The sequence below is a fragment of the Panthera onca genome, chromosome C2 (assembly GCF_046562875.1).
Source record: "Panthera onca isolate mPanOnc1 chromosome C2, mPanOnc1 haplotype 2, whole genome shotgun sequence".
NCBI lineage: Eukaryota > Metazoa > Chordata > Mammalia > Carnivora > Felidae > Panthera > Panthera onca.
The window spans coordinates 110435138-110458390 of NC_138347.1; the positions used below are offsets into that span (position 1 = coordinate 110435138).

Below are 23253 nucleotides of genomic sequence, written 5' to 3' on the forward strand. Positions count from 1 at the left end.
ATTTCAATACAGATAGGAGGCAGAGAGTACAAACCACAAGCAGATAGGTAGTTAAACGTACAAGAATGAACTGTTGTCCTTTGTACAATTTAGGAGATAAGCACACATTACTTCATCGTAGCCAGCCAGCCCTCACTAGCTAGCTACCGGTATCCGGCCAACTCCTGATGCAATTCTTGTTGGCCCTCAATTTACTTCTCAAACGACTGCTGCATCAAATGCTCATCCATGCACCAGAACTTGTAACACCTAAACCTTATCACAACCATGCAAGGAGGCTGGCTCTAACCCTATTTTACAAATGAAACGCAGAATCACGGAAAAGTTAAATCATTAGCCCTAATATTATTGCAGTAAAACCGGGATGCAAACCCAGTCCTGCCTGCTCGCCCCCCCACCCCCAAGGCTGTGAGCTCTTAACCATCACAGCACCCTGCCTTCTAACACTTCTGAATTCCTGGTTGTGCTCTGCTGCTGTTCATCCCCTAAAACAGTCCTCCTCCTGAATACCCCAGACACCTCACCTCCCACTGGGTTCCCAGCTTCTGCTGCTCTTGAAAGCTACCCTGTCAGCAGGGGACCCTGCAACTTAACTCTTTCATTAGTCTTGACATGACTCCTGCTAAAAACATTCCTCTCTTTCACTTGCAGCTCTCACTAGCCTCAGTCCCCTATGGGCTGCTGAGCCCAGACTCCAGCGTAGTCAACCTCTAGCCCCCAGATGAGAAGCAGCTCTCCCGTATTGATCAACAATTAAGAGAAGAAAGTGAAGTTAGGAAAGGCATGAAAAGCTAATGACATGAAATAGAAAGGATGGAAAGGAAGCTGACTTTTGAAGAGGGCAATTCTCTAAAAGCATTTAATAAAAGGCAAGATGTTTAAAAAGTAAAACGTTTAACACAATCCCCAGAAGCAGTGCTCACAGTGGTTAACCGGCAAAGGCCTGGAATTGGTGGTAAAGTCAAAACAGATTTAGCCTTAACTGGCAAGTTGAATGTTGTAATACGGAGAATCTACCTGTATTACTTCTGTGATTCAAAAACATTGTTTGAAAGAACTTAATCAGCTTTAGATTTTGAGTTTTATAGTGAAGACCGCAGAACAAACTAACAACTGACAACAGGGAGTTGGGTAAAAGAACCAAATATCCACTTATTTGATGAAACAGGCTATGGGCTTGAAAAAAAGTTCTTGTAGAAGAAAGTTTAATGACATGAAAAGTCATTCACAACATGGTTGAGAGAAAAAAATGAGTTATAAAACAGTAGATTTAAAGACATGAAGCGATATTTATATTGGTAGGGGGAAATATGGGTAACAAGGCAATATTAAATTATTGAGCTTTTGCTCAAAAGAAAAAACTCTATACATACATACATTTTTTTTAAAAAGTCTGCGAAGTTCTATATCAAAACGTCAATAATGATGGGGAGGGGAGAGATTTCAACTAATTTTTATTTTCTTCCTTTTGTCTACTGGTACTTTGTAATTACAGCCTCATTTTTAATAAAAGCTAAAATATGTTTCAAAGTCCTCTCTCGAAAGGAGGAAAGCAAGCACAGCAGGCAAATGGAATGGTTCCAGGGTGTCAATATTACCTGCGTTCCTTTGTTGTCGCCCACAAGGAAAGCTAGAGGTGTGGCAGGTGACCACTAGCAGATAAAAGAAGCGAAATAGCTAAGGGAAAGGGAGGCAACAAGAAAGCAAGATTTCAATCAAGCCCAAACCACGCAGTGGCTTCTGAGGCAGTGATGAAAGTGAGTGAGGACAGGCAAGGGTGCAGGTGTGACAGTGGTGATTGGACTCGAAGTAGGTAACTGAGCATGAGCACCTCTGACTCATAGTGAAGGCGCGAGTCAACACGGGCTGACGAAGGCAGAACAGGGCTGAGGTGCGCTCCTCTTGCAGGGCAAGAAAACTCCCGTTTGTGAAGGTGGTGTGAACATTTCAGTGGCTCTTTCACTTTTGCCTGTTGTTTTTGTCAAGTGGCAGATGGAGCGGAACGATCAACTCCAAAACAGTAAGTTACTTAAAACAACACTGACGATAAAGTTAATTTCCCAGAATTGCAATAAAAATCTAACTTGAGCAAAACCTGTTCTGGAATATTGGGTAAGAAAGTGAACTAACTGATATTTTACCTTAGGTGTACAAAAAAATGCAATGTTTTCATCAGACAGGGATTGTCTCATGGTATGGAGGAGATCTGAGACACAGGCACAGAACTACCACTGTTGTTCTTCCTTTACCTATATGTCAAACGCCATTCAAGCCATATTTCATACTTCTACTGCTTTTATTTCCTACTCTTCTGCCCACCTAGTTGTAGTCATATTCTCTAGAGAAAACTTCCCTGACCTTTATGGCTCTCTATAGTATCTATCTGGGTCATTCATTTTGGCATCGTGTCCTACATTCTTTCAGAAACATCATTTAGATATTTCATTTCTATTGTCTTCTGAACCAGCTTCTAAGTTCCTACAGTGCAGGTACTGGGATCTAGGCTTGCTTTGTTTGTTCCATTCACTACAATGCAGTGTTAATATCAATGGATTTTGGAATCAGACACCAGTGCTTTCCAAACTACAGGTGATTGACACAATCAAGTTCATGGATTTCTGGTCAACATCTATTTAAATGTAATAAAACAGAAAGGACAGAAAACACCATTGTGTAATGCAAGTACTGAGGGTAACTTCTAACTTTTGACATGTACACACAAACACACACATACACACACACACGATTACAAGGTAAAATGTATTTCTCGTTATGCTCCACCTCTGATAGGCAGCATGTTTGCAGCATCAATTCCACCATTTGTAAATTTACGCTAGATACGTGAGTCATGTCGCTCAACAACATGTCGGTCTCACAGACCCCTACAGGAAAAGCTGTTCTACTCACAACCTCCACAAAATAAATGACCCAAGGTGGCCACATTGACCACCATAATGCATCATGGAGGCCAAAGCTGACTGGAAAATACCTAATTAGGCACCTTGAGCCAAACAACAATAAATGTTTAGGTGGCCTCTTAAGTGGGGGGAAGTGCTGAGCTAATATGATCCGATATGATCCTCTCAAGAAACTGAACTGGGTAGTTATATATGGAAGCTGAAAGGATAACATGAGGTGGGGGAGGCCCATCCCAGGTGACCTCAAGTCTAAGTTACCAGAACTCTGACACTGAGTATGCAGGAACTCTTGGGAGAAAACACAGACACAGTAAAATGGGACAATAAGTTCATGACAAGAAGTGAGCCAACAGGCAGATAGTTGCTGAGTCACATGATCGGCCAAATACCAGAGGTAAGTAAATATAGTTCCTGCTCTTCCAGAGCCCTACGTACCTGTATCCATGATAACGGGGCACCTGAGAGGCTCTGTTCTAGGTAATAACAAGACCCTAACAAAAACAGTAGGAGACTAACCATATTTAACATCTCACAGTCTCAGTCACCTTGAAACAAAGTAGAGAAACAGCACTGCCCTCATGGTATTGTCCTAAGGACTATATAAACTGTAATGAAATGACTTAGGACAATCCTCAGTGCACAGTAAGTCCTCTGCAAATATTTGGTCAATAATTTAACTGCATGTAAACAAATTAATATCCTAATTGTCCAATGGCAGGTCCCAGAGCTACAGCTCTCCGGCAGGTCAGTCACTGCACTGCCTGCTCACACTGAGACCTTGAACCCATGTGGCTAGAAGGGCTCCCTGTTGCTCAGTTGAACAAACAACAATCACACTCCTCTGCCTATCACTACCAGAAACAGAGTTTCCTGCCACTTCAAAATGGGAACCACTCCATTTTTGTGTTATTGCAGTTGGATGGGTGGCAGTGTTTCTCTCCCACGCCAAAAAGGAAAATAATCTTCAATTTCCTTTCACTGACAACACTACTTCTGTAGAAGCTGTCCATTGGCTTTATAATCTTTTATAGCTTCAATTGAAGATATTCAGATAGAGTGCCATAATAATGCTAAGACCTAATAAGAGTACAGACTAAAGTAGAAAATCCAGACTATCAGTACTCTGGATAAATCAAATTTTGAAAAAACACATTTTTAAGCACAAGTTCCATATCTAAAGATTCAATAGTAATTTTTATAGTGATGACTTCTTCCATCATCATGAAGACAAATCATTCTGTGGATGTGGCCTTGAGGCAACAGTCCCATCATCAGACTAAAGGAGGAGACACCAGAGGGCACATCTTAAAATCGAGACAGTAAATGCAAGAATCTGACAGATGATTTCCACAATCCAAGGCTCAGTATTCAGAACTCCTCAAAGTACCTGAGGCTTCCCTCCTTTTACCTAATTGTACTATGTTTCTACAGAATGCTATTGTTCTTGCATGCACCCTATGTGCAAAAGAAATACCAAGTGAAAAATTAGGTTGCAACTGAATTTGATTTCATAGCATGCAAACACCTACCACGGGCTAACACAGTTCTAAACTGTGAAGATGTCAATTTTCCCCAATGTATCAAAGACATGTATTAGATCCAGGATGCAGCCAAACAACCATCAATAATTTTTTTTAATAAAAATTAAATATAGCCTCCAAGTGGTCCCTAAATAGGAAACTTCCTTGTTGTTTTCACTGATGCATAACTTTCTACTATTTTCACTTCTAGGATTATTTTTCTGAATTTATTCATTCATTTATACATTCATTCATAAATTCATTCAGTAGTTACTGCAAGTCTTCTGTAAGTCAGGCACCATTTCATGGGCTAGGAATAGACCAAGAAACAAAACGGACAAAAGCCTCTGCCTTCATGTACCTTTTATTCCAGCAGAGTAGATGGGCAATTAACCAAAAAAGTAAATGACACAGTATGTTAGAGAGGTAAGTGTCATAGAGAGGATAAGAAATGTTAAGAAAGTGTAAAGGAGAAGGTAAGGGAGAAAGCCATGTGGCTCTGTGGAAGAATAGTTACTAGGGGCGCCTGGGTGGCTCAGTCGGTTAACCGTCCGACTTCGGCTCAGGTCATGATCTCATGGTCCGTGAGTTCAAGCCCCGTGTCGGCCTCTGTGCTGACAGCTCAGAGCCTGGAGCCCACTTTGGATTCTATGTCTCCCTCTCTCTCTGCCCCTCCCCTGTTCATGCTCTGTCTCTGTCTCAAAAGTAAATAAATGTTAAAAAAAAAAATTTTTTTTTTTTTAAAAAAGAAGAGTTACTAGCAGCTGGGCAGACCACAAATGCAAAGGCCCTGGCGCAGAGTACACCTTGTATTCAAGGACCATCAGTGAGACTGAGCAATGAGCAAGATGGCGGAGATAAGTCCAGAAAGGTAACCAGGACAGATTATACAGCTTCAATGGCTACTGTAAGACTTGGCCTTTACTCTAAGTGGAGGTGAGAACACTTTAGGGTTCAGAACAAAAAGCATCTTGGCATATTTTAACAGGATCACAAACAAACAATATAATTATATGCTCCTACATGGAGGAGAGATGAAAAGAGGCCCCAGTAGATGCAGGAGTTGAGCTGAAAAGCAGTGGGGATAATCCACTTCTATGCCGGACAGGGCAGAACAGCAGAGTAGCTCTATTCTGAAGGTAAAGGCAACAGGCTTTGCAACAAATTTGAAGAAGGTTATGGGAGAAACAGAAGACTGAGGAATGACACCAAGGCTTTGGATGTTGGCAAATAGAAAGATGGAATTGCTATTTGCTGAGAAAATAAAAATAAAAGAGAGTAATCAGAAGTGAACTTTTGGACAGGTTAACTTTGAGAAGCCAATTAGATGCCAGAAATGAAGCTGGATATCCTTCTCTGAAAATTCAGCAAAAGGTCCAGTCTAGAAATAGACACTAGAAGTCATCAGAGCATGTGATGTATTTAAATCCACAAGATCAGATGAGATCACCAAATGAGTGCACATAAGAGGCCCAAAGATGGAGCCTCAGGAGCCTCCAACATTTAGAGATGGGAAGAGTGAGGAAGAGCCCACGAAGCAGAGCAAGAAGCTCCAGTTGCACCAGTTTTAACTCCTCTGACCCACTATCACCCCAGAGGGTCCACGTACAGGATGATTTCTCTGCCTGAGATTCCTCAATCCTGTGCCTGTCCCCCACCACCAACTTTACCCAGACACCTATGTGGACACACCACTGATGGCAGGCTCCTGTCCCTTCCTCTCCCACCACCTATCGGTTGACAGCACCTTGCCCAGACAAGTGCCCTCCCCCATAGGATCTCAGAGCACCACAAACCCGTCCTTCATGGCATTAATACAGTTGTAATCCTGTCATTTATTTGTGGGATTATTTGATACTTGTCTCACCATGAAAAGTGTCTGCAAGGACATGAAAGCAAGGCGGAATCTGTTTTGCTCTATCTCCGAGGTCTAGCACGGGGCCTAGAATACAGCAGGCTCTCCATAAAGACCAGATGAATGAAGGAATCATTCATCAATCTCTCTCATTGGTTTTCTGCTCAATGAAATAATAAGACCTTCTTTGTATTGGGTCCCAAGTCTAGGTTTCTGCTTGAAATGCCTTTTTGTAGTTATGCTGACCAAAATTTAATATCCCTGTGCTCATCAATTCCCACTTTCTTGGAGCACCTGTCTCTTGTGTTCTGCCTCCCTAGGGGCGTGGTGCATACACACCCACAATTCACATCCCATTGTTCTCTCAGGAGAATCAAGAACATAAACACTGGCATATCTACTACTCAATTGCCCTTTCATTAATCAGCTTCAGCTGGAGCAGTTTATATATCTATATATATTCTTCAGAAAGAGTTATACAGCTCAAGTTCCAACTCTGCTATAATTCAGAAAAAGAAAAACTTCTAAAGGTGATATGAACAACATGGAAGCTACTCGATATATGGAGAGCTCAAGTAAGGTGTTTCCAGTATTTAGAGATTAAACAAGAAAAAAAATCCTCAAACTGAAATTTAAAAAAAAGAAAAGAAACAAAATTATAAACAAATATTTACAGGGGCGCCTGGGTGGCTCAGTCGGTTGGGCGTCCGACTTCAGCTCAGGTCATGATCTCACAGTCTGTGAGTTCAAGACCTGCGTCAGGCTCTGAACTGACAGCTCAGAGCCTGGAGCCTGCTTCAGATTCTGTCTCCCTCTCTCTCTGCCACTCCCCAGCTCGCACTCTGTCTCTCAAAAATAAAATAAAATAAATTTTAAAAAATATTTACATGTAAATTTGTGTCTGCATTTTTAAAGACCTATGCCTCAAAGTTTTTATTATATTCTCAATGCACGTATAACTACCCAAAAGGAAAGACGGCAAAACAGATATCCATCCTATACAATAACACAGCAGCTAGAAAGAACAGTGAAGATCATCATGTATAGACATGAAATGATTATGATACATCACTCAGAAAAAAAGCAAAATTGTGAACACTGTACAGTATATATTTAAGTAAACACATGTGATCTTTATATTTCCCTTAAATATGTATGTGTGGATTTTGAGAAGAATGTTACCAAATTAAGAACAAAACTGCCTAGGGACGCCTCGGTGGCTGTCATTTAAGCATCAGACCTCAGCTCAAGTCATGATCTCACAGCTCGTGGGTTCCAGCCCCGCATCGGGCTCTGTGCTGCCAGCTCAACGCCTGGAGCCTGCTTCAGATTCTGGGTCTCCCTCTCTGTCCCTCCCCAGCTTGCGCTCTTTCTCTCTCTCAAAAATAAATAAACATTTAAAAAAAATTTTTTTTAAAGAATAGCACTACCAATAGAGAAGGGGAAAGAGATTGGGATTGCAGATATGACAAAAGAGATTTTAGTCTTACCTGAAGACTAAAGAATTCTTCAAATTCTTTTTTTTACATGGAGAATGTATTATGTGTTGCTTACGTAAGTCAAAATTAACTTTTAAAAATGTTAAGAGAACCCCATAATCTAACTGTACTAATATGGCAGGAGCATATAGAGCCTAGTCCCTGGCTCAGCTAAGCAGGCCCCCAGCTCCAGGTTCCTCAGCTAGAACAGGATCTCTGCTTGGGTCTCAGGTCCAGGCACATGGACCTCTATTTCTGTATAAAGATACAAATATTCTGTATTTCTGTATAAAGATACAAACATTTCAGGAGACCTACTGCCAACTTAAAAGCGTGGACAAGTAGATATCTAAAGCCCAGACTGTTTCCACTATGAGCACTAAAAGCAAGCCAGACATGAAAAATGAGCATGTTTTTTTCTATTTTTTAAAAAACAAAAGATAGGTATGGTAAAAGGCACAAATCCCCATCTTAGGTAAAAAATAATTTTATGAGACTGCTATGTTGCAAAAGGTAAATAGAAAATTATATGACTGAATATTATTTTATGCAAGTCACTGAACTGAAAATTAATTCAGACACGTGTGAAAATGTAAGGAAAAAGAATGCAATTTTCTATGACCTCTCCATGCATTAAGTATTTCTGCAAACAGGATGATATTCAGGTTTATCACATCTGTGGAGCTCTGGTTTTTAGTAGAAAACAGTATGTCTCTCACCATGAACACAATATAAATTCTAAAAGAATAAGTCCCATCAGATAAAACCGCTAAGTCTCCAAAGTGTCTGTTATATATTCAACTGAATGAAATTACACGTATGTCAAAGTCACCATTTTTCAAATCGTCCTTTCTCGTTTGGCAGTTCGCAAAAGCCGTCCAGCGGCAAACTCTGTGCATCTTAAGAGCAGAGCCAGGGCTCAGAGACTGAAGTCCTGACATCAGATCTCCCATTATGCTGTTGGCCACACTACGCACAGCTGAACACTCTGATGACAACAGAAAAATCAGTTCCTCGCTAGCGTTTAGCATTTCTGAACAACCTAAAGAGATACTCAAAATGATTCAAGATTACTGATAAAGCCCCATGTCAGCAAGTGCAAATGAAGAGTGCAGAAGAGGATGACTATATTAGGTGTTGAATTCCAGCAGAAAGTCTGCCTGCGTGCTTGTTTTTGCCTGCGGAGTCTGAACGCCCTTTTCAAAGGTACCTGGCATGTCAAGGTGATGGAAATTACACAAACACACCCCATGGCAAATAAATGGGGTCAGGGCATGGCTGGCGAGGGTGGCTTTGGTGCTGTCGCTGATCTTGACAAAGCAAACACTGGTTTCACAACCATCATTTTTTAGTACATGCACAGTGTGTGATCTCAGGGAAGGGAGGGGTGGTTGTGATAAAAAACGAAAAGGCTCCAGTCAACATCTATCTTTTGCTTTTGGTAATATTGTAAATGCTTCCAGGATCCCAGTAAAGGATGAACTTTAGGGAAATCCTGAAGCTCGCGTTGCGTCCAGGACTCAGCTGGCTACACACCCGGCACTAACTGTAACAAGCACTCAGTGTTCCATCCCAGACTAATAATATCATCAATATTTCTCTTCAGACCTCAGGCTTTTCCTAGGGATCCAAGAACTGTTGGCTTAGTCCTCATGCTGCCATTTTAGGTGAGTCACAAGCAACATACCTGTGTGGGGCAGGTTCCTGGTCTCTGGGCACAGATCCCTAGAGGTTAAAAATGGCTTCCCTGGCTCAAAACCTCAAACCCTTTGCACTTCAAAACTGGGAACCGTAATAACTGAAAATTGTATCTCATGTATTAGGGTTCTCGAAGGCCTGAAGAGCAGCACAGAGTTATATTCCCTGGAATGCAGACATTCTATATCTACCTACTTTGTACCTACTTGGAGAGGTCTGCCCACTTTGACAATCAAGTGAATGAAGAGCAAGCCTGTCACCGTCTTATGAAATTAAGGAGCCCAGGTTGTATTCCTGACCACAGGACAACGGCCACCTCTACATGGAGAACCTGCTGGCACAGCCACCAATGCTGAGTTCATCACCATCAATTCACCTTAACCCGACTGGAGAAGTCCGTGGCAGCTAGACTCTCTATCCCACTGAGGCCCAATTAAATGTCTCTTACACAGTTCTAATTCTCCCTCACTGCTAGATAATCACAACCCTACAGTTAAACCTGTCCCCAGCAATGTAAACGGGGACACTTGTCACCTGTGTGATTGTCCAGTAGAATCAAAGGAGACACATAAGCAAGCACACTAAGACACTACACTATGGACTGAAGGCTTAAAGAACTGTGTAACAACCATAAATTACTGCAAACTACTGCACTTCTAAAGAGCCTTTTGCATACTGAATGCTTCTTACGGCCAACTGGTAAGAAAGGTTTCATCATCCCAGGAGGCATGCAGGTGTTTGCAACAAAGAGATTTTTAGAAAATAGAACAACCAACAACAGCCAATGCACATGTGTGCTCACACACACCCCTCCCAAGTAGAAAGTCAATAGATGCCAAACTGAGACTTAACCTTTTGCCAGAAAACCCCTTGTCCTACTCTCTAGAATCAAGGCCTTACTCAAAGAAGAGTTTTGTGTTAAAGTGATATATGCAAGGGGCACCTGGGTGGCTCGGTCAGTTATGCATCTGACTTTGGCTCAGGTCATGATCTCATGGTCCATGAGTTGGAGCCCTGCATCCGGCTCTGTGCTGACAGTTCAGAGCTCGGAGCCTGCTTTGGATTCTGTGTCTCCTTTCTCTCTACACCTCCCTTGCTCTCTCTCTCGCTCAAAAATAATAAACATCAAAAAAAAATTTTTGTAAATAAAGTGATACCTGCAAGATTAGATGCAGGTTACCCTACTAATTTGGCACATTAGAGGAAAGCATGGAAAGAGCAGATGTTTTCTGAAACCCACTGTAAACACTGTAGCCCCTCTACAAGGAAGGATTAGGGCAGGAGGTCAAATGGAGAAATGGAGGTGCTGATCCCTTATGGAAACATCCTGACATTGGTCATAACTCACAAAGCTTCCTCTCTTTAGGCTCCTAATCGCAACTTGGACATACCAACTGCTAGGCTTTTTAAAACAGTAATGACCACTTTCTGCCGCTGAAATATCTACTTTCCTAAAAGCCAGAGCTGCTTGCCTGCATCTCTTTAGTGGACAGAAAACCCACGTGGGAAGGACAGAAGAGAACTTCAGGGCAGTACTTATTCTGGGAAGGCAGAAAGGAGCAAAGTGCTGGAGATGAGGGTGGTTAACTGGATCTGCCTTAAGAAACAGAGATCTGGATGTTAAAATGGTAACATTTGTTCAATGTGGGTGGCAGGTACCCAGAAATCTATTACACATACTTATTTTTAAGTTTTTCCGCATGTTTCAAGTACTTTATGGTAGAGAACTAAAGTAAAATGTTTTAAATGTGAAAAGGAGACACAAAAAGCATAAAGGAAATGCAATCTCGTGCCTAAGAATGGGAAGAGGCAAAGTCCAATGCTGCTTTGATTAAATGTGATTGCCAAGCAACACAATAAATATATACAAGCCTCCTGGAAACACCGAAATCCAAGATAACACACACCAAAGTTAGAAGCCACTTTATAGCTTTACATTTTATCACCAGAGAGTCTTTTGACAGCAGTCTTGTTAACAAAAGGCACATCGATTTATCTTTGGCCAAATGAAATACAGGCCCATATTTGAAGCTGTATGGAGTAGGTCCTGGAGTATTATTTTAATATGCATTCGTTAATCTAGATGAAAGCCAAATTTCAGGGGGCGGAAGTACAGCAGCTTGCTCTTCAGCACTAAAGCTAGGTTGGATCAGAGTGTGAGTGACACAGAAACACACATTTCTGTTTAGCGTGCAGAGAAGAACAGCAAGATTTAGGCCCATGCTAACAAATGCAGCTGCCGCCACCACAGAGGAAGAACTCAAAAAATCCACAGCTTTCTTTTTGAGGATCCTCAACCAAATGGCCCACACCAACAGTGGAATGACAGCCATTTAGAGTTAGCATGGCCTCTAAGGGCCTGTCACCAGTTTCTCCACATATGTGCTCAGGGATTTACTATCACGAGATCATTAGACTAGGGTGTGAGGCTGCCAACACGCTGGTTCTGTGGATGGGTGTGACCACCTGACCACATGCGAAAATCACAGAAACATCACAAAAGTTCCAAAGCTGTTAGCACAGGAGACAAGACTGGCCCATAAATCCTTTGTTGGCCTCACACATCATTTTTCTAAAATTTCTAAAATTGAATTAGGATAATAATCATAAAAAAAAAAAAAAAAATCCGGATTTCAGCTTTCTCTTTTCTAAATGTCAGAAGATCTGGCAACACAGGGCTGGCGTCTGACCTAAGTGGCCGCTGCTCAGGTTCCATCAGGCCTGTTCACCACAGTCCCCACCAGGCCTCATCCTCCACACTCACCAGCATCAGTTGTAACACCACCTGCCCTTTTAATCTGAGGGAATTTTAATTTAATTTTAATTCAGGACATTTTAATCTGTGGAATAATACTAAGGGAGCCACAGCTTGGAGGCACTGGAAATGAATAAATTCTCCTTAGAACAGAATTAGGGGCTGGGAGGGAGACAGGGGGAAAGGGCTAGTTTTCTAGAATTCTGAATTCCAACAGGGAGTAGAAGAGAGGAGGAAGAACCTGACCAGAAGTCATCCTCGTCATCACCGTACATCCATTCCCACATCCCTGTTTATGAGCTCCAACATAGACAACTCCTTTTCTTATACGGGTGCAATCCCTAAATATATGATATTCTTGACGCTGAACAATGCTCATTTCAGCTTAAGAGGGAATCGCTTCTGCTCCCACATTGCCTAAGGGACTCACAGAGGTGTACTGGCTTGTTTTTTGATGCAATGCTCCCACCACCCAAGCCAGCCATGGGAATTCCTTTCTACTTGGTAATGCATCAGATGCCCACAGATGCTGTGCCCAAACTCCTATCAAGTAAACTAAGCTGCACACTGTGACATTTGTTAAACCAGGAGGAAGAGAAATTATGGCTATAAACAAAAGATGTTTGATGCAGAGAGGAGAAATTACTCATCGACACAAAATAAGTATCAGACAGGCTCACACAAAAGATGCACAGAGGGATATGGAACAGAATGTCATTCATTAATCAACTGCAAGAACATATAATTGTGTCTATATCAAATGAAATTTCCAAGGAAAAACTGTCATAAACTCCCTATTGTGCATAGATACACATACACGTTACTGTATATATAGCCATAATTACGATAAAGTTCAGGATAGATTAAGTTACCTCTACATACATACTACATAAAAAATAAAAAATAAATAAAAATTTAAAAAATTAAAAACAAGAAAAGATACTGAGCAGGAAAAGCTTCCAGAGCATAGTATGTTAGTGTCAAGTCACCTTATTTTATCAAAACCTGATTTTCCCAATCAGAAGTGTTAAAGTCCATGTTCTCACCAGTGCCTGAAGACTTTCAAGACCCATTTCACAATCTAAAAAGAAGAGGAGTCTTTCTCTTCTGGGTTACAAGATCATTGGCAGAAAAAGTTAAAACCACATCCAGACCTAATTTCCACAGCTTGGTTTTTTCATGCCCACAGATCGGAAAGAAAAAGGTAAACACTCACCGCAGAAAGCTGGCTCCATGTGGATCTCAGTGGCTTGTGGTGAATCACAATTTTTTCATCTGACTTCTGTTCTTTGGGCTCCGACTCTTCATCAGAGTCAATGTCAAGAGCCTTTTCTTTGTAGTTCTGATACAGGACAGCATTTTCTGTTAAGAAATACAAACCCTACAGGTCACTAATTGCCCCCGTCTTTATGCTAGTTTTTCTAAACCAACATCCATATTTATACAAGGTTTGGACTCCATTTTAATGAACAACAAGGAAACAAATGGATTTCATCACTGAAGAAAAGTGATCACCAAAAAGTGATTTTCTCACTCACACAGCTCTGTCCCCAGTTCACCTATAGGGGAATGGGAGGGATCCATACATGAAATACCAATGGAAGCAAAGTTTCCATGTTTCTGTCTACCACCCACAGAGGATAGCCATGCCTATTAAATCACTGTTTTTCTTTAGGTTAAACTGAATTCATACCCTACGTTTCCTTCAAAGCCCATCACCATTCATTTACCTATTTAACCAACATTTATTGTATATCTACAATGTGCCAAGGGCTGAGAGTAAATGGAAAATAAAAGAAACTTCTTGTGCCCTCATAAGCTAAAAATAGGAAGAGAAAAATATTCCAAGTCACTCACTCATTTATTCATTCAACTGATATTTATAAAATGCCTCCTGGATGCCAACAACTGCTAGGGATACAATGAACAAAAAAGATAAAAATCTCAATCTTCATAGAGCGGACATCGGAGTGAGCAAAGAGTGATAATAAATAAACAAGTAATTTTTATGGTACGTCAGATGCTGATAAGTGTCATGGGGAAAAGCAAAACCTGGAAAGGAGGGGAACGTTACAATGAGGGTATGTAGATTTTAAATAGGGTGGTTTAGGAAGGCCTCACCAAAGTGATATTTAATCTAAAAAAGGTGAGAAAGCAAGACATCTTACAGCTGGCAAAAGAACATCCCATCAGAGGGAAGAGCAAGTACAAAGGTCCTGGGACAGGAGTCTGTTTGGTATGTCTCTACGTGTGAGGACCAGCAAGGAAGCCTATATGGGTGAAATAGGGTGAGGGAAGGGAGGAAGCTTAAGAGATGGGGGCTGGAGATGAAGAGAGGGCAGATCATGTAGGCTCTTGCCTCAATGCCATAGAAAGGACTCTGGTTTTCAGTCTGAGAAGGCAAGTCACTGTAGGGTTGAAGACAAAATAATCTTGCACATATATGTACCTATAAACTGAATGATTTCTATATGGGTGCTTGAAGAACAGATTCTCAGCAGGGTGTGACTTCTTGTGGGTGGGGTGGGGGGTGGGGGTGGGCGGTGGTCAAACAGGTGTTACTGAGAAAAATCTAAGATCTGAAAGCTGAGAAGCTTCAGAGCTAAAGGAAAAAGTATATGCAAAAGCCCTGAGGCAAAAAGAAACGTACTACCTTAGAAGAACAAAGGAAAAGTCAATGTGTAGAGTATGGGTGTCTAGTGGACAAAGGGTGCAAGGTGGGTTTAGGGAGGTGAGCCAGATAGTCTAAATCAAGCAGAGATTTGCAGGCGATGTTAAAGAACTGGATTTTATCCCAAGTACAAAACAACTGAATTTCTTCCACACTGCGAAGATTGTATTTTATCCTGATTACAAAGGGAATCCATGGAAAGGAAAAGATTTGATTATATTGTTGGAGCAAAATACTAGCTGCGTAGAGAACTAATTAGGATGCTATGCAAGAATGGAGATGGGCTATTGAGGATGGCCTGGAGATGGGGGTCAGAGAAAGGGAGGTGGTAAGGATGTTTCCAGGATGTTTCCTACATCTGCAGGTCCCAACAGCTGCACAGAGGGAGATGGGAACGCCTGAGGAGATGTAGCTTTAGAGGGAAAGATCATGAATTTGATTTGGGACCTACTGACTTTGAAATGCCTTTCCCACCTACGGAAGAAAACAGACATCTGCCTCTTCATCAACTACAGCATGTTCTATATGCACCATGACTAAAGTAATACTGGAGTCGATGCAAGATTTTACTGTTCTCTGATGGTTTTACATACGTAAAACAGATTATGAGGGTAAAGACTGCGTTACCACACCTCTGTAGTGTTCTCTAAAGTACCAGTGGTTGGCACAAAACATGCGTAGATTGTTGATAAGATTACTCACTCATTCTCACAACAACAAAGGCAATAGTATTATTGGCCTCATTTCATCCATGAGGACACTGAGTCTTGGTGAGGTTAAGATGCTTGCTCAATGTCACACAACTGATGAACAGAAACTGTACGATGACAACCCAGGTCCCTGGCTGGCAGGTTCTCACCACTCTACTGCACCTCATCCTAAGCTACATTCTTCTTAGTCATTAACTCTTAGAATCCTGTATTCCTCACATACATATCTGTGAAAATTTCCAGGCCATCATATTGAGAAGAGACCAAAGAGTGCACAGAGACAGCTCCTTATAAAAGGAAACAACATACAACTACATATAAAAAATAAAAGTAAAAATAAAAATAAAAAGTCTGTCCTCGGACTTAAAAAAAAAAAAGCTCAACATTTTTAACCCTTTGAGACAAAGGTCCCAGAATCAATGTCAACTTCTAGAAGATGCAAACCATCTCTCTAAATGCCTATTAGGTAGATACTCTGTTTACTTCATGGTCATAAAGTGATTCAAGAGTAAGCAAAATGGACTCAGGACCAGTTATCTGCCCTCATACTGGCTATGTGATGGTGGGAAAGACACTAAACCTCTCCAAGCTCCCAGTTTCTTCACTTATAAAATCAGAGAGATGAATTTGCCCAAACCAGCTAAAATATATTTTATATATTCGTTGCACCTCAGATTGGTGCTACGAATACATTTTTATGAACTGGTCATGTTTAAATGCTCCAAGAGAATGGATTTTTATAAGAATTACATAGGGAAATATTTTGTAATCACCTAAGATTACGTATTTTATATCTCTGGGTGATTTTACGGTAGATTTACTTATAGAGAGGCATACCCTTCTTCATTACTCTTGAAAGATTAGAAAATCTTAACATTTCAAAGCATGACAGAAAGTAACTACCTTCACCTCCAGCATGTTCCTCCCACCCCAGGAAGGCTGCAGGTGGGGCTGTTTGCTTTGTGCTCTTCCAGTTACTTGACACTTGACCCGTCTGTATATACAAAGTCCTCTAATCTGATTAGGGTTTGAACACCTGGCTGAGCAGCTTTTGTTTTTGTGATCCTTCACAAAAATACTATACAGGTTACAAATTCTTAGGAATAGGTTTGTATCAGCCGGGACAGTTAGAGTTCCCCCAAGTTGAAACTTGATAGGCAAATAGAAGTCAGTAATGATACTAAAATTTGGAAATACGGAGAAAAGAATATTAAGTCAAAGGAACTATAACTTAGGATTTAAGTGCCAAACTCAGGATTTTTAACTCAAAATCTAGAGCCGGCTCTTACTCTTTGTCCATTTTTTGAGGGAGGCGGGGATGGAACCAGGGTAGATAATAATTAAAAATCCAGGATGTTGGCTGACAAAGTTATCAGCTTACAAAGAATGCCGTTAATTCCATTTACTGCTGGTATTACTGGATGAAAATTTAGCTTAGTGCAGAGATTCATACTGTATAATTTGGGAAGAAGTTGGACATTTTTCTCATGTTAAGTGTTTTTGTTACTGCGGTTGGATTTCAACTTATAATTGATATTCCACATTGAAACAGCAATAAAAGTCTGGAAAATCAAATGCTTACCTTCCCCATCGAATGTTCCTTGTCCTTTCAGCATTTTTTTCTAAGAAACAAGAAAAGCAAAAAAGGAAAAAGCAAAGCAAACTATGTATGAATGAGCCAAACAGAAAATACAGCTATTTTAAGAAAATTACTTCTTTTGTTGTTACATTCATTAGATTTCCAAAACCATACAGCAGACGATCCCTTGAGTAGTTCACTCATCTGACTACTACAATTCACTAAACTGGTAAAATAAAATGTACAACATCCCACAGACCCCAGCAAAACAGCTTGAGAATCCTCAAAAGACCAGCAAGCAGCTCATTTCACTACTGGTGATTCACCATCACTGTTAAACTGAGCTGTGCTATACTTGCAGAGTTGGGGGGTGGGGGATAAAAACCACCTAAAATGTTACGTAATTTCTCTAAGGCCATGAGGTCGAAAATAAAATAGCCTTACTTGTCTATGACATATTGACATTTGTACAAATTGGTTCCACTTCTCTGATTAACCAAGGAAAGTTGAGGCTGCCAAAATGAATTTCTGCTGAGATCTGTCTTGTTTCTGGACAAAGCAGCACATACACACTCCAAAATGTCCTTCTTTAGTTTTCCCTATCTCTTTATGTCATATTTGGCAGTATTTTAACCTATGAAATTTCTAGGCCTCGATCAGGGAGCAGAGTTCACTTGAATCTGAAGTTCTGAGCTACCAACTTGTTAAATGCTCTCAAGAATAAATGGACACAACATGGGAATAAAATACAACCACTGACAGTGGCGACAGAGACAAGCAACAACAAAGATGACAAACATTTGTAACTTTTATGATTCTGGCAATTAATTTTAAAACTCACATTTTACCTGGATGGCATTTACTATGTTATCACTTCTCCAAAAAAAATTCAGTAAGTAATTAGCATGAATTACTTTCAATAATTAAAATAATCAATATGCTCAAAAGAAATGGGTAGTTTCCTGTCTCAGCTGTGATGAATCAGCAACCCCTGACACCTCTAAACAAGCCCCAGACATTTTGACCATTCAGTCAAGAGTACCACACCCGCTCTCCACCTCCTGTTCAGCTACCTGTATTAAAAGTGTTCAGGACTCACTCAGCCAGTACCTAATTTGCTGTATTTCTTTTTCACATTTGTCCCCCCCATTCTGCCACTCTGCCTGAGTTTAGAAAGTTAAAACAGTGGTAAGAGTTTTACTTCCTCCCACCAAGCTGCATTAACCTGGCTGTGACTGCCTGCAACAGAATGGCCAAGAGATAGATGTGCACAGGTCTGATCAACAAGAGAATTAAAAGAGAACAATAACTTCTGGTTTCCTCTGTGCCCCTCCCCCCACGCCCAACACCTTCGCTTTTGGCTTGGTGAATGCCTGGCTTAATGAGTGACACTCCTGCTCACCCTTACCTTTATCCTTCCCAGACTGGAAAACTTCTCCTTGTCTTCCATCACTGCTTTCAGAATAGGCTGGGACATTCTGTTCTTCTTCTTTGAAGTGGTAGGACTGTCAAAATCAAAGCCACTGACCACCGCCCGACGATAGGACGTGGAGCGCAAACCTCTCCGCAGAGACCCTGGGCTGTCCACGTCGTTCTCCGCCTCACCCTCATCGTCTGCGGGGCCCAGAGGTGCTCCGAGGCCCTCCACCATGCTACGCACCTTGAGGAGTCTCCTGTGGGGCTCCACATTCTGACTGTTGGATTTACTTATTTTAATTTCCGAGGCCAGGTTCTTGGGAATGATTTGCTGCTTCCCCACTTTGAGGGCAGCAGGGCTGTTTGTGCTCAAAACCACTGAAGGATTCTCTGGGAGCTCGTTCTCCTGTGAGGGCAGCCTTTGGAGGGGGAGTTTTTGTTCCAAAGACCTTTTCTGGGGCGCAGGAGAGAGTTTCGAGGGTCCCGGCTCAGGATCCTTAGTCGTCTGGCCGGATTGCGACCCAGAGCCTGGGGAGTCGATATTAGGGATTAGCCCATTTGCAGCAGGCAAAAGCAGTGGGCTGGTGGTCAATCCGGTCAGGTCTCCCTCCCGGCTACAGCAAGCGGGCGAGTTAGGAGTCCGCTGGGGGCGCAGCGGGTGCGGCATGGGCGAGGTCACTGTGCCATTCGCTGGGGATTTCGGGGAGCCCCCTGAAAACGCTTTGGGAGCCTGGGGAGACTTGGGACGTCGGAGCCGAGGAGAAACAGCTCTGTATTCCGGGGAGACTGTCCTCCCATTGGTCACCACCCTACGATGAGTACAAAGCAGCAGGGGGTTCCCCTGGACGGTCCTGCCCTCTGAAGCGGTGGGTACCTGGGTAGGAGTCTGCATCGAGGGGAGCGTCCCTCGGTCCTCCACTGGGAAATCCGTGATCAGCAATCCGCTGGGGCTCTGGTAGGACTGGGGCCTCGGCTTGCTCCGGCCCAGCAACTGAGGCTGAGGAGTTGACCGCCTCCGCCATAAAGGGGTTAAGCTGTTGCTAGAAAAATCCACATCACTCTCGCTGTCCATAGCGGAGACTCGGAGGTCAGCCCGAGAGGGAACAGCACCCAGTTAGTCTTGCCTAAAGAGGAAAGAAGTCATGGAACTTTGCCTCCGGACAACCAGACACGCCTTGCAAACACGCGCGCTCCGAGTCTGGCAGTCACCCGACCGCTGTGCGCGATACAACTGCGTGTCAATTAATTACCCACCCTTTCTCGGGCAAAATCTGCGCCCACCTCGCTGCGTGTTCCGGAACAGAAATCTAGGCTGTACCCAGGCGGAATAATCCAATTACCTCCGCGTCTCTCCAGCGTCCAAAGACCACCCGCACGGAAAAAGCCCGCCACCAATACGCAGGGTGCAAGCTGATGCACAGGAAACTTTGCTACGAGTTCAGCTTTCTTGGGAAACTCGCCGCGCGACGCTTCCCTCCGCCGCCATCCAGCTGCCCAGCCCCGTCGTTGGTCCCCTCTCGCTCAAGCCGCCTGGCTCCTGGGCAGATTTACCTTCGGGACTTTACAGAACCCAGGGCCAACGAGCGCCCACTGCCCCTTGGGTGGCCCGGGTCTCAGATCGAATCACAGCAGCGGGAGATTTGGAGACCACAGCAGCCGACTGGGGCCATCGGCTCCGCCCTCAAGCTTGGTCCCGCCCTCAGCCTTGGCCCCGCCCCAGTTTTAGCCACTCTTAGACCCGCCTCTGTCTCAGCCTGAGCAAATCCTGCTTTCCCGCCCTGGCGTATCTTCGATCCCCTCCGGTCTCTGTTTAAAACACTTGAGCACACGTGGGCTGGGTGCCGAACTCAAGGGTTCCGGACCGGGAGCTGTGGGCGCGCTAGGTTGTTGCCAGGAGCACAGCGTGAGAAAGAGCGTGGGAGCCATGCGGAGTTGCAATTTAGAAAGCCCTGGGGCAGGGTTTGGGGGAGGGGGTGGTTTAGGGGTCTGGTCCTACGCAGAGTAGAGTTTTGCGAAATGCGTGAGTTGGGCTGCGCGGCTCTAAACGCTGAGAGCCAGTGCCGTCTCAGCATTCGGGTGGTCTTAAAACACAAATCTGATGGCCTCGCTCCCCTGCTTAAAATATAATATAGATTCATAGATATGCTTGTTTGTGCTTAGAGTATTTCCGGAAGGATGTGTACCGGCAGCTCGGGGGAGGGGAACTGGGTGGCTAGGAAGCTGGAGGAAGGAGGAGTTTTCATTCAATAATATTGGCCCTTTAATGCTTTGAATCGTGAATTTTACCAAAATTTATTTACCAAAAATAAATGCAATTTAAATTACAAAAAAAATTGGTTTCCAAGCATACATAGAATAAAATTCAAAATTCTCCATGACTTACCAGGCACTGCACGACCTGCCTACCTCTGTGGCAGTTTTTTCTCTCAACACTTTGCTTCACTATTCTTAGGCCACACCCACTTCAAGTTTAACCGCCTCAGAACCTGCCCCTTTGTTTTTCCTTGACCTTCTGACCCGTTCCTCCGTCAAAGAGGACTTCCCTGACCCCTCCTGAATCAGATCTTGGCCCTGCTTATTTTCCCAGCCACCTGTTCTCTTCCTTTTCTACGGTTCATGGCAATGTGCATATATACATTTATTTTTGTATTTGTTATTATGTTTTGTCTTCTTTAGACTGTACGCTTCCAGAGGGCAGGAGCCATGTGGCCATCCCTCCAGAATGCTCCCTTGCCAAATAGAAAGTTGTTTGTAACCTGGCCAAGCTCCTGCTACGTCCGAAGAATAAGGCAAACTGGAGAGGAAAAATGACCATAAGATCTATATAATCAAGTCTATCAGCGAGACATATGGGCTGCTCTCCAAGTTCTCCCAGCATTCATGCATCCAGCCGGGATCTAGTGAGTATCCACTGTGTGTGTTAAGTTACTCATTTTTGCCCTAGATACATTGAATGTGATGGCCAAAAATCTTGAGAGGCAAGCTCTGGGTTGTGAGATGAAGCATGAAGTTTTTCATGTTTTATACTATTCTGTATTACCAAATGCTGTATGTTGAATATATATTACTTTGAGCTGAGATATTTCTGTAAACAAGAAATGGCATCAAAAAATTTTTAAAAGATAAGTGTAATCTATTTCTTAAACTTTAGTTAGTTAACATACAGTGCAGTATGGGTTTCAGGAGAATTCAGTAATTTGTCACATACATAACAAGGCCCAGTGCTCATCACAATGCTCTCCTTAATACCCATGACCCATCTAGCCCATCTTCCACCCACCTCCCTTCATCAGCCCTCAGTTTGTTCTCTATCATTAAGAGTCTCTTGTGGTTTGTTTCCCTCTCTTCTCTTCCCAGCCCTTCCCATATGTTCATCTGTTGTTTCTTAAATTCCACATATGAGTGAAATCATATTGTATTTGTCTTTTTTGATTGACTTATTTCACTTAGCATAATACATTCTAACTCTATCCACATTGTTGCAAATGGCAAAATTTCATTCTTCTTGATGGCTGAGTAATATTCCATTGTGTAAGATCCACATCATCTTTATCCATTCATCAGTTAATGGACATTTGGGTTCCCTCCATATTTTGGCTGTTGATGATGCTGCTATAAACATTGGGGTGTGTATACCCCTTTGAATCTGTATTTTTGTATCCTTTGGGTAAATACCTAATAGTGCAATTGCTGGATCATAGGGTAGGTCTGTTTTTAGGCTCTTGAGGAACCTCCATACTGTTCTCAGAGTGGCTGCACCAGTTTGCATTCCCACCCACAGTATAAGAGGGTTCCCCTTTCTCCACATCCTCTCCAACACCTGTTGTTTCTTGTGTTAATTTTAGCCACTCTGACAGGTGTGAGGTGGGATCTCATTGTAGTTTTGATTTGTATTTCTCTGATGATGAGTGATGTTGACCATCTTTTCATCTCTTAACCATCTAGATGTCATCTTTGGAAAAGTGTTTATTTGTGTCTTCTGCCAATTTCTTTAAGTGTTTATTTTTGAGAAAGAGAGAGCCAGGAAGGGGCAGAGAGAGAGGGGAACAGAGGATCTGAAGCAGACTCTATGCTGACAGCACAGAGGGTTCAGACTCATGAACTGTGAAATCATGAGCTGAGCCAAAGTCAGATGCTTAACCTACTAAACTAACCAGGCACTCCTACCCATTTCTTAACTGGGTTATTTGTTTTTTGCGTGTTGAGTTTAATAAGTTCTCTTTAGATTTTGGATACTAACCCTTTATCAGATATGTTGTTTGCAAATATCTTCTCCCATTCTGCTGGTTGTCTTTTAATCTTTTTGATGGTTTCCTTCACCATGCAGAAGCTTCTTATCTTGATGAAGTCCCAGTAGCTCATGCTTGCTTTTATTTCCCTCGCCTTTGGCGACGTGTCTAGTAAGAAGTTGCTGTGGCTGAGGTCAAAGAGGTTGTTGCCTGTTTTCTCCTCTGGGATTTTGATGGTTTCCGGTCTCACATTGAAGTCTTTCATCCATTTTGAATTTATTTGTGTGTATGGTATAAGAAAGTGGTCCAGTTTCATTCTTCTACATGCCACCATCTAGTTTACCCGGCACCACTTGTTGAAGAGACCGTCTTTTTTTCCGTTGGATATTTTTTCCTGCTTTGTCAAAAATTAGTTGGCCATGTA

The 23253-nt window shown here is 42.4% G+C and overlaps 1 protein-coding gene across 2 annotated transcripts in view; it reads right to left on the reverse strand.

The window, feature by feature from the left end:
* Nucleotides 1–20330, reverse strand: part of ARHGEF26 (Rho guanine nucleotide exchange factor 26) — a 127871-nt gene extending 107541 nt beyond the window's left edge. The window contains exons 1-4 of one of the 2 annotated variants that reach the window (XM_060639026.3): nucleotides 20152–20330; nucleotides 18593–19724; nucleotides 17188–17227; nucleotides 13441–13586 (exon numbers count right to left, since the gene is read on the reverse strand). In XM_060639026.3, coding sequence (XP_060495009.2) covers nucleotides 13441–13586; nucleotides 17188–17227; nucleotides 18593–19672 — 1266 coding nt within the window. In that variant the 5' untranslated portion in view covers nucleotides 19673–19724; nucleotides 20152–20330. Of the gene's footprint in view, nucleotides 1–13440; nucleotides 13587–17187; nucleotides 17228–18592 lie in introns of both variants that reach the window. The other variant, XM_060639024.3, reaches the window with a different exon arrangement.
* Nucleotides 20331–23253: the final 2923 nt, after the last annotated feature.